Below are 12,635 nucleotides of genomic sequence, written 5' to 3'. Positions count from 1 at the left end.
AGAGAGGAATGGAAGGTGTTTTAAGGTCTTAGCTGTTATCAGTAATGTTTCATTTCTTTAAAAAAATAAGCAATAGGGACTTCCCTTGAGGTCCAGTGGTTAAGACTCCATGCTTCCACTGCAGGATCTGTGGGTTTGATCCCTGGTCGGGGAACTAAATATAAGTTCCCCTATGCTGTACGGCGCGGCCATAAATAAAGTAAAATAAAGTAAAAATAAGCAAAAGAACTGAAACTTGTATGGAAAAAAGTTAATATCTAGGTGGCTGAACCAAGGATGTCTTTTGTGCTATTTTTTATGTAAAAAATTATCTTTTGTCTATACATTTAATGTGTTTCATTATAAAAAATGAAATGCAGGAGTACCTGTGAAACTCCCTAAATTTCCAATCAACTGGCTTTAGCTGCATACGTCTAATGCTTTGGTTCTAGTCCCACTGTCAAAGCTCCACACTTGATCTCCTTTGCATAAAGTTTAAAATTAGTTTTACTAATGTGGGCAGCTGTGGCTTTGTTAGTTCTCCTACACAGACAGACCTAATCAAGCCCACAGAGGGCCTCAATGGACACATAAGTTCATTATATCTCAATCTTTTGGCTAAGATTTGCATTTATTATAACTTTATCTTCCTTCATCTTGTAGTGATTCTAAAAGATTCTTATCTTTCTATTTAAAATTATGTGTTGAGTGACTTTAGCAAGCCAGAGTTCAAGGTCAATTGCTTCTTCATCCTAAAAAAATAGCTATGGCATTAATTTATGGATGAATTAATGTAATTTACTAAATGCTTAAGAGCTATCAGGCACTGTGCTAAGCACTCTTTCTGCTATTATCACGTCTCATCCCGCACGAAAAGTATGTGAGAAGTCTTATCCCTCCCACTTTGCTGATGAGGAAACGGAGGCCCAGGAAAGTTCTAGAACTTATCCAAGGCCACTGAGCTAGAAATGTGTTCCCATCAGACGCGTGTCCTTTAAAGCCTATATTCTTAGCTACTCTATTGCCTTCTAGAGATGCTATTGAGCTCATTATTATTATAATTCTGAGGGACATCCCAACGTCAGCATCAAGTTTCTTCCATTCTAAGACATGTATTTCTCACCACTTTGGAAAGTTATGGTATTGGAATGGTCTTCCACTTGGCACTGGTGGTGGTCCTACCTCTCCATCCACCTCTCCAGCCTAGGCTACTGCTAGGATCAGCAGATTGTTTTACTTTAATTGTGGCCTTGTGGTCATTTAGGAAACAGCCCCTATCCTACAGCACATCCTTCCTTCTGGCCAAACCAGCTGTGCTCAGCCATCGTTTATTCATATCATGCTGTGTGTATTCTTGGGTAACCTGAACGCGTAAGTCATTTTAATTATTCTTCTTCTTTTTATATATAAAAGAGTAACGTTGTTTAGTTGATTTTTTTTTTTTTTTTCACTCGACTGGCTCTTTAAAGACTGAAGGAAGGGTTTTGGGCTTGCCTTGCTGCCACTTACGAAAATTTCACAGTGGTTGAGAACTAATTTCATCAGGAAACATTCTGAGCTTCAGTTAAAATGTAAAATGCTTTCTTTAGCCCCAGGTTAAAATAAAATTTCATTTGCTTTTACTTTTCTGCAATAACGCCAACAAGGAGATATTGCCAGGGGCTCGAGGGAAGCCAATTCTATAGCTAAACAAATCGATGGTAAATCTACTTGCCAAATCCTGAACATACCCACTGAATAAGTGTTAGGAACACACACACACACACACACACACACACACACACACACACACACACACACCCCTATTGAACTATCCAGGGTAAGGATGAGATTTCCCTAACGGAAATTAATGTCCTACTATTAAGATTCTCACGTTCTCAAACTCCTCACACACAGCAGGTTTGTGTGCAGTTATAAACCGAAAACACATAGCTTCTTAATTAATAATAACAGGTACCATTTATTGAGTGATGGTATTATTGAATGATGACTATGTGCCTGACCCTGTTCTAAGCCCTTTAGGCCTAGAAGCTGGTGCCATAAAAATCCCCATTTTTCGGATGCAGAAATTGGGGCACAGAGAAGGTAAGTCAATTGCCCAAGGTCTCACAACTGTGAATGGCAGTCTGGTTCCAGAGCTCATTCTCTTTGCCTGTAGACTGTACTGCCTCTGCTGTATAACCAAACCAAAGAAAGGTTTCCAGAAAATACTAGACAGACTCTAAACCATGATGATGACAATGATGCTAATTAGGATAATCATTTATTGAGTCTTTGATGGTGTACTCGGGTGCTATGGTAGGTTTTTTCCCCACACATCTCATATAATCTTCATAATCTAGGGGCTTAGTTTTGATTTTTTTTTTTTTTTTCGGTTCGCGGGCCTCTCACTGTTGTGGCCTCTCCCGTTGCGGAGCACAGGCTCCGGATGCGCAGGCTCAGCGGCCATGGCTCACTGGGCCCAGCCGCTCCGCGGCACGTGGGATCTCCCCGGACCGGGGCATGAACCCGTGTCCCCTGCATCGGCAGGCGGACTCCCAACCACTGCGCCACCAGGGAAGCCCTGATTATTTTTATTTTATAATGAAACCGAGGCTCAGAGAGCTCAGGTAATTTGCCTAAGGTCACAGAACTAGTTATTGTCTGACTTTGGATTCAAATGAGTCTATAGCTAGCGCTCATGCCATTGCCTAGCTTCCACACCTGCGTGAGTTCCTGATTCAGTGAGCAAAGAGAACCAAAATGTTCTTCTCAGCACTGCGATAGCCATTATCAATTTCATTATCACTAATTACCATTAGAACACTTGGTACCTTCCCACCTCAGAGTGAAGCTGCGTGTGATATAATTTTAAAATACTTTAACATTTCTGGGTAAGATATGTGCTTTGTGACTTTAGAATGTATTATTTTGTTAGAATTATTCACTCTTCAGACCAGTGTCTGACTTCTGAATTAACTGCAAATGAATGGCAGGGTTAGAAGGGTATAAAATGTCTGAAGTTTTTCCTCCATATTTGCTCATAACTACTAGTTGGAAAAAAAGAACATAAAAATGCCTTAACTATATCGAAATTTACTGAGATCCAGTAAATGGAAACATAGATTCCAAGACAAGGAAGCAAAACTACAGTCCCAGGTGGTAGGATTTCTTGTTGAGAGTCTAAGGCCCTAAAGCTTGAAGGAAGATCCGGGCCCGTCTCCTTGTGTGGGCATCCGCCCAGCCAAGGAGGCAGACCGAGGACCACCTGCCCTCCGAGCGCGAGCCACTAGCTCAGTCTGCCACATAGGGGTTGTGTTAGAGTTTTGAAGATGAGGCTCTGGTTTAGGAAGGTTAAGTCATTGCCCTAATGTCATAAGACCAAAAAGAGGTGGAGCCTAAACCCACTCCCAGGGAAGTCTGAAATTAGTCAGGGCTCTTAACTACTGAGTAATCCCACTTCGGTTTCCAGGGAGCAAAGAGAATCTCAGCAGGCGGGAGCAAGGATCATGGCCTTACTGATAACACAGTGCCCCTGCTTGCAATCAACAGACCTACCGTAGCAAATTATCAGTGGAGTAAAACATGCTTTTCTAACTTACGTTTAGATTTTAATGTTACTACTCCCAGGTGAACTTTCAAATTAAAAAAAAAAATAGTTGATGTCACGAACTCAAATGAAAGAATCTCTAAATATATTTAGAGTTTTCTCTTTGTATCCTTTCTGGGAAAGCTCCATGGAGATTTTTAAGGAATTGAAAATGGGCTGCATGTAGTAATCCTAGTTTACATGGTATTTTGAACATGGCGGTTGCATTAACCTGATTCCAATGTATCCTCACCTTTTGTACCACATTAACACAAGCCAAAGGAGTACACACACACACACACACACACACACACACACACACACACAGCCCAAATAATATTTGCCTTTTGGGGGATATAATTTGACTACTTTGTAAGGCTCAAATAGGTATCTTTGTGCCAAGAGGTGCAGGGCATGCACCTTTTTCTGGGAAGATGATGGTGTTTATATTACAAAGATTTAAAAAAACTTATAGTGCTGCATCAATGTGGCCAATTCCTCTACTTTGGAAATGGGAGCATCTTGGTCTCTTCTTGCACTAGGAAGGGGACATGATGCCATTGGGACGTGTCTAAAACTCTCAGACAAGACTTTATAAGTGGCCATGATTGATTTCTCTGTTAAGTTTGTTTTACTTTAGGAGGTTTGTGTACCATATCAAATCAACTATTGTAACACAGTTTCTAAAATAGAAAAATTAAAGTTAAAATCAACTCTTAATTTATGCAGAGTGCCAATCCAGCTTCAACTTTGAAGCCCATTTCCTTAGGGGTACTTGTGGGCTGGGAGCCCCTGGGATGGGGACTGGCCAAGGCCACACAAAGCAGAGGTTGTAACCCTAGCCCCTGAGAAGGAGGTGGATTTGTAACCGGCAAAAATGATCAGCCATTAAATCATCAGAAGAATAAACTAATAATTCCTTTTAAACAATGAAGCATTTTCTTCATCACAAATACTCAAGAGGTGGGGCATAGTAGTACATTTTACTTGGACATGGAAACAAGAAAAATCAGAGGGAAATACGCATCAATGGTTATGCTGTCTATCCTGAACTCTTAAAATTTACATTTCAAGGGTCGGCTGCCTGGCAGGAAGGAAACAGGGTGTTCTATTTCGGGCACAACTCCAGGAAACAGCTACCAGGACAGACCTGATCTGAGTATGACTTATAGATATCATAACCAACTTTTCCTCCACATCAATACCCCATCCCTCCAGAAATCTTAATAGGCTTTTGAGAGCCTCCATTTAGAGCCGGCTGCATAAAATGATCCTTTGATGAAAAGGGATTGGAACAAGGGTTAAAGTCGACATTGAAAGGTGACCGAGGAGGGCACGGTGTTCATACATCCCTCCTTTAATATGTGTGGTGTGCACCTGTGATAAGATGATTCATTACCTGGGGCCGCTCTTTGACAAGCTCCATCGTTCAGGCCTCAGGGGTTCTGATGGGACAATCCTGCACCCGCCCAGGAAATATAACAAGATCGGCTTTTTTTTTCCCCCTCGGATGTGGATGGAGCCGGTTTAGCTTATAATGCATCTCTATTTATTCTTTATGTAAAATAAAGCAAGGTTCAAGACACCTCAATTCCTGTTCCCCCAGAGCAGGCCAAGCATAGAGGAGTAACCTCACTGCTGGGTAAACAACCAGGGAGGAGAAATCTCGGCAAGGTTGCAAGCTCCTTCTCTCTTGTGTTTCATCATCAGAAACAGCAACATTTGAGAACCAGGTGCCCTACCCAGCGAGGCTGGGCTCTGTGTCAGGCCTTTGAATAGAGGGCACCCCTGACACCATCAGCTTCAACCTTTTTGGCTCTGCACGCAGCTTTCAGGTTTACTGGGGTCTTGAAGAGGGACCGCCTTCATCAAGAAGCCCCGTCAGCATCTTGGTGGTCGCGATGCGGGCACGTGAGCAGTGTGAGGGAAGAGACGTGCCTGATGGTGACATGAGCAAGGTTTACTGGCCCTAGAAGGCTGAAGTAAATCTACAAGCACACAAGAGACCGCTGAGGTCTAGTGAGAATCAGCAAGTGGCCGGGCACGTCGGCGGCTGGCGGTTTTGGGATAACTCTAACTCACGCCTTTTCCTTTTTACCTTTACAGGACATCCTGAATTGTTTCCCATCACCTCCCCACACATCCAGAAATAGCTTTCTTAAGGCTAACTTAAAAATCTTAGAGCAATTAGGGAAGGAAACTTACCAGTCTCCTCCAATACCCAAGTTTCCAAAAAATGAAAAAACTAAAAAAAAGCAAAATGGAAATCTTGTAAAATGTAACTGATTTTTCTTAGAAAGAGTCTCCCAATCCTGAAAAGTAATTTCTTCAATTAAGGTCATAACATGAGTCATCGTATAGAAATAAAACCAAAATAAAACTTAGTAGACATTCTAGGGGAAGGAAAAAATTCTTGCCTCTAAATTAGAGAAGCACCTCCCAACCCTTCTCTTCTTCTTGACGTTGCTGGTCAACATTATTTATTTGCCTTGTATGGCTGCGGTTACATATCACTGTCATGCAAAAGAAATTCATTTCTTTTCCGAGTTCAATCTGCCATAAAAATTCACTCTTGTTCCCATCTCCCACTCACCTGTCCTTGTGCATTAGTAACTAGTTGACCCGTGACCCCCTGCAGACTGGAGAGGGCATTGCCAAAGGCCTGTGAACTTGCTATGGAGCCCATGGCTGCTGCTGCTGCAGCCGCTGCAGCCTGACTTGCTAGTGGATTATTAACCAGCTGCAAAGAGAGAAAAGATCAGGGTGAAACCACCAAGACACGCACAGCACACGGAAACAACATTCACTTTTGGGGGGGAAAGTTATCGCTCCAAATGGCTCATGCAAAGGGCCTGGGGAACATTCCCTCTGAAGCTGGAGGGTTTGGGAAAGGTTGGAAATGAGGTTGGAAGGGAAATATTCTCCCTCAACACCGGGCTGCTTAATGGAGCCTGGGTTTGGGAGTTGCCCCAGGAGGGAGGGAGGTGGGCCCCAGGGGCGAGGTGGGACCTTAGGATCTTCCCAGGTGGAGAAATAATTTTGGAGGAGTCCCTGGGTTTTGTTTGCTAGACTAAATAAACTTTGGAGAAAAGGTCTTCTTTGCTTGAGGCAACCAGACTGAATGTGGGATTAAAACAGGATGAGAGTAGGGGTGGAGGAGCGGAAGAGATTTTAGGGATGTATGCAAATGAGTCTGTCATTTTCATTTGTGAATTGCAGTTTCATATCTGGTAAGGCAGATGCCTCACCCCACGCCCTTCTCCAAGGATGAAGGAAACCAAAGTCAGGAGAAATAGAAACCTCCAGCCTCTGTGCTCTCAGAGGCTAAGTCTAGGGTTGGGACTTTTGTGGGGGCTCACTTGAACCATGGGATTCAAGGTCAAGGAGAAAGGTCCCCTGGTGAATGGTCAGGTTGACATCAGCTTGCTGTTTTAGCTCATATACGGCCTTCCCTTGGCCTCTTTGCTGGGACAAGAGTGAGCTAGGGAGGAATTTGACAGGGGAATAGTGGCGGGGCGGTGGCGGGGGGAATGGGGGGTGGAGAGAGCCGCCCAAGGAGGAGGTTATGGCTGCCAAATTTTGTTTTTCCGTGGAGGCCAATTCAATATTCTTTATCCTGCCAATTTTCCACGTCACAGGTTTTCAGGCCTTCTGACCATGAGGCAGAAGTGTAGCTTGAACTAAAATCTGCATTTAGGTTAATGACTAGATATAAATGCAAGAAACATTTAAACTATTTTCACAGTAATGGTTTTGATACATGAATTTCATTTGTATTTATTCCAGGGTGTTATTTTTTCCCATATAGTTCCTCTCAAGTACAGCAATTGTTGTGTATAATAATGCATTTTCCATCACCAGTTCCCACATCCATGAAATTCCTGCATTTAGCAGAAACCTGCCAAGACTAAGACTTGGTAGAAAAAATTTAATGCCATACTTAATTCAAGTCCTAGAAGCTCTTTTAAAGATGCCTCTTTTTTTTTTAACTTTCTTCTTTACTTTCTCTTTAGTGTCTCAGTTTCTTGTCTTTTTCTTTCTTTTCCTTTTTCCCTCCCTCTTCCTCTCAAAACATATTTTATTACTTAATTCCTTTGGAAATTTGCCTAGAGTTTATGTCATCTGGTGAGGACGGAAATACTAATTGTCAGAGGAAATATCAAAAAGGACAAGAATTTAATAATTCTCCCCCGCATTAATGTGATATCCTTATCTTAGTGGTTTCTTTATTCTTTTATAACGAAATTTCACAGCACTAGTTCTAGTCATTCCATTGACCCAGCACATTTTTTTAGCAACGAAAATCCACTTTCAGCTCATTACATTATGTGTCTTTTGCCTTTATCTCTCTCCTAAAAGATAATAATAATTTTCTTTTTAAGGAGACAAAAAAATTCTCATTCATTAGCCTAAAGAGAAACCCTGTCTTATCCCAGATTACCACCATGGGATTTAAAATTCAGGTTGGCCTTGATCTTGGTTTTCTGAGGATATCTGCACAGTGTATAGGAGGCAAGTAATGGTATATGTTGAATGCAAACTCTCCTTGTTTTTGGCTTGACTCCCTAACGTGAAAGAGTTTATAGTGTGTTCTTTTTCTTCACTTCCAAAGTGAGAAGACCACTTGAGGAATACCTTCCCCAAATGGCCAGGATGGACACTGCCCAGTGGTACACAATTCTCAGGTCATGTGCCAGTTGCTATGTTTACATTTCTTTTCATGCAATACGAGCTGAAATCATAATGAAATTCCTGAATTTCAGGGAGCTCTCAAACTAAGCTTCTTAATCTCAAAGAAAGATTAAATTATGTGCAATTCGGTTCTAGTGTTGAATATGCAATTTTGTCCACGAATTTTGAGTGAAACATTTAAATCAGTACCTACAGAATGCTTTCTAAAGAAGATAAGACAATGCTTCCTATTTAATGAAGAGAAAATATTTTTAAAAATTGGAAGACATTTCCCTAACATCTAGGTCAATCAAAAATTCACATAGGAAATTTTGGAATTACTCTCTGGATACAATAGTGTAGATGAGAATTCCCAACATTTAGGACACTAGTGTGTTGTTCAGCAGTAGTCCCATGTAGTCCAATAAATTCAGTATTATATAAAGGATAAACTGTTGTTTTGAATATAAAACAAAGCACCTACTTAAAATCAGGCTCTGGGCCTTTGTGTTATGGGGCCAGGAACGGGAATACTTCTACTGTTTTGGAAGATTGCTTCAGCGACCATGGATGTACAGATTTTATTTTTTTTAACGTTTACTTTCTCTATATCCCGGTCCTAGATTGAAATCCAATCTGTTCCTGTTTTTGCAGGCTTTCTCTCTTAATGAATCAAATGCCAACTCGATGGCTCTCTTACTTGCATCCCTAGGTCTTTGTGAAGGGTGCAGGGCTCTGGGGAGATGCCTTGCTGGCCTCTGAAAGCAGAGTTGGACGTGAAGGCAGGGGAGTGAGTGGTATATAGAGAGACCAGGTACAAGTCAATCTGTAAGCTGACAGCATTTCAGATGGACTGTTGGTGCTGTCGATGGATGCAGCTTCCTAAATACCTTTTGGCTTTTCTGTCTGGAACTGCCAAGGCAGGGATGTAATACGCATTAAGATACGTGGCGGGAACGGTCAGGAAACCATAAGTGTTCTCTTCATCACCTTGGGTCATGTCACTCTGTATTGTCCCCAGTCATGTCATATTAGCAGTGTTCCTCTCAATACTTCTTCTTGATTGGAGACTCGGGGGAGATTTGGACAGTGGGGAGCCCAGGCACAATAAATGCACATAATGAGCATGTTAACGTTCTAGGACCAACTGGATATTTTGAAGGCACTGCCAAGTGTATGCCTTCAGATCTTTCATTGCCAATGTACCTAACCAGCAAAGGATGGCCCAAATGAGGTCTGACTGTGCTACATACTTGTGTTTGCAATAGACCAGCTCGAAAGACATGCTGCATTCTGGTGCACGCTTGTTTATAAATGTGGTAGCTCTCAAAGCAGGATTTGCAGACAGAGTCCTCATGTCACATCCAAATTGATTCTGGGCCTTGAATACATCAAGCTATAGTTCTCTAAGTCTCAGATAGTCTAAAAACCTACTAATAGAAACACTAATTCCTTAAGACAGCCTCCTCAATTTTCGAGAATAAAAATAACAGGATAATAAAACAAAAATAGTTTTGTACCAGTAAGCAAAGGCTTCAAACCTCACAGAGCCTGGTCTATCCATTCATGCAGTTGAGGGCATCTGCTCTGAAACCAGACTGCCTTGGCTTGTGACTTTAAGTAAACCATGCTTCCTACTCTCATAAGTTAAATGGGTGTAAACAGGGCACCCCTGTTCACAGAGTTTTGATGAGAATTAAATGAGATAACATATGCGAAAAAGTTTTGGAATGATACTTGGCATATATCGTGTTCTAAAATAGTGCTATAGCTATTATCCTCAGAGTTCATAGTGTGCAGCAGGATTCTGAACTGATTAATTTATCAGAATTAGAACTCACCTCCACAAATATCTTTTTACTCTGGAAGTAATGTGAACACAGTAACTGTAGTCTCCATTTTTATACTTTAAATTGTACTCTCTCATTTTATTTTGCTTATTTTAAAACAGTAGCTTGAAGAAAGCGATTAGCTAAGTAATGTGATTGTTAGATGAGATGAGTTGTATAATTGAAAAGATAAATATGGGGTTTAAAGGTATTTCAGACTGGAGGACATCTGAAAGAAGTGGTTAAAGCATGACATCACCTGCTGGCCTCTCATATTTGATCACGTATAGAGAAATGTATAGAGAAAGCAGTGTTTTGATTCCGAGGCCAGGGTAGGTAGGTGGCAGAACAGCAAGAGAAGACCTTTTTTTTTTTCTGGTCTGCTTTTTCTCACGCTTAGTTTACAACATTTGTTAGGGTTCCAGAAGGACACTCATTTTGCAGTTTAATTCCTGCCTCATGTCAAGCTATGGTGAATGAGTCTATCCCACAGTTGTTAATTTGATAGTGAAGGCATGCAGGAAGTAGATTCATAAAAAAAATTTCCCTTGGGATTTGCAATGGTTGATTTCTCCATGCATGTATCCATAGGGATATTGGGTAGTCATCTCGTAATGAGAATAAATCCATATTCCCAAATCCATAGGGCTCTATGCACATCCTTATTACCTGTGGACACTAAATGGTGATGGAAAGAAAAACTCTGATACAGTTTCTTCAAGGAGGACTCTTAGATGGTGTCATCTGTGTGACATCACATAAATGTCACCAGAGAGAACGTGGTGGGTATCCAAATCTTGCCCCGTCTTCTCTTTCTCTGAAAGACTCACCTTCTACAGCCTGCTAAACAATTCAGGTTTCTTGAATCTGAGCCTTAGAAGTCACAATACTGTTCATGAAAACTTGCGGATTACATTATTCTATTAGTATAAATCTTATTTACAAAACTACGGCAGCATGACGCAGCACTTTGGCTATAGTGTTATATTCTATGTCTATGTCTTTGTACCAGGAGGACCTTATGAATGCAGCCGGCTCAAACCTTTCTTTGGAGCATAATTGCTCATGATCTATAGTTTTATCATTCTCCTCATGAGCTATGTGAATTTTATAGAATATGGATTTTGGAGCAGCTCTTTTTGCTACTAACTTTTCAATTTAAAACTCTGAAACTGTGGTGCCATTTGTTTTTAAATGAGGATGTTCATGAACACATTCATCACAATTCATTCCCCATTTAAGGTCTGAAATGACTTGCAGTGGCTGCCTAGAAACAGGAGGGCAAATGTGGCTCTTCATTTCCATACACTAGGTCCTTGACTTTTCTTATACTGCAAAACGTGTTTCTTGGTTCCTTGGGACTCTTTTAACCAAATCAGTATTTCCACTTCTTACCCCTCAAGGCTTCTCTTAAAGGTCAAGGAAATACAGGTAGACAAGTTCTGGAAGGGCGGCCATATTCATCTCAATGACCCACCTGATGTGTGTTCTATCCTACTAGGTTTTTCCCTTTGGTCTCATGATTATTATGTCTTATGAAACCCACATCACAGCAATCAGTTTTGTGAGTTTTATTTTATTTTTTAATTTTAATGTTTATTTTTGGCCTCACTACGTGGCATGTGGGATCTTAGCTCCTCGACCAGGGATCGAACCCGTGCCCCCTGCAGTGGGATCGCGGAGTCTTAACTGCTGGACCTCCGGAGAAGTCTCAGTTTTGTGAGTTTTAATACTGAGTCAAGCTTTGCTGCTTGCTCTCTGCCCACTTCCCTGGAGAGATGGCAACGTGCTACATGCTGCCCGTCCAACACTCTACCAACCAAAAGTCTCCATTTCCGTGGCTGAGATGTCTCAGACTGGAGTGCATGAGATGTGCCGTGATGACTCTCAGATACTGCAACGTCCTAAAATACCTTCGAGTCATCAACGGAAAGTCACATGGATTTCAGTCTAGTCTCAAAATGAATTATATTTAATTTATTTTAATTTTGTGGCCAACTGTAAGTATAGTAATTTTCTATTAATGCTCCAGTAACTTTCTATCAACACCCAGCTACACTGGCTAACAGAGGAATTTTGTAAATGACCTAAAGTCTGAGGTTGAGTTTCCCAGAAACAGGATGGAGGGGGAAGGGAGGAATTCCAATCTGGCAGGGGCTCTGGAGTGTGAGTTCCCACCCCCGAGGCAAGGAGGCTGGGTGTCCACACTCAACACCTGACAGTCCCAGTTCACATCTGTGGGGTGGAGGAGAGGCTTGGGACTCAAATCCCTGCGTACTGTTGGCTCTTTGCTCTTGGGACAAAGTGGAGTATTTGGAAGAAGAGCTGCTCGTGCTGGTTTTTGAAAGCCCCCCAAGATGGGGGCAACTTACAGAAAAGAAGGATTCCAGGGGATCTGGGTGGAGCTTGAACAATTATGGCTACAAGGCAAATGTCACTCCCTTTCACTCATTAAAGTCTTAACCCTGCAAAAATTTATTCAGGACCCACTATGTTTTGGGCACAGTGTGAGAAAGATGGTGCGAATGACAGAGTGACATGTTCCCTACCCTCCAGGGGCTTATAGTCAAAGAGGGAATTGCCTTGTG

The 12,635-nt window shown here is 41.7% G+C and overlaps 1 protein-coding gene across 2 annotated transcripts in view; it reads right to left on the bottom strand.

Moving 5' to 3' along the window:
- Nucleotides 1-12,635, bottom strand: part of POU6F2 (POU class 6 homeobox 2) — a 367,227-nt gene that overhangs the window by 42,051 nt on the left and 312,541 nt on the right. For both annotated transcript variants that reach the window (XM_007462843.1, XM_007462844.1), the window contains exon 5: nt 6,141-6,287. In XM_007462843.1, coding sequence (XP_007462905.1) covers nt 6,141-6,287 — 147 coding nt within the window. The remainder of the gene's footprint in view (nt 1-6,140; nt 6,288-12,635) is intronic.

Source organism: Lipotes vexillifer, unplaced genomic scaffold (genome assembly GCF_000442215.2).
Source record: "Lipotes vexillifer unplaced genomic scaffold, Lipotes_vexillifer_v1.1 scaffold548, whole genome shotgun sequence".
In the NCBI taxonomy this organism is placed as follows: Eukaryota; Metazoa; Chordata; class Mammalia; order Artiodactyla; family Lipotidae; genus Lipotes; species Lipotes vexillifer.
Note: the sequence above shows the minus strand (reverse complement) of the source record. Positions and strands in the feature narration are given on the sequence as shown.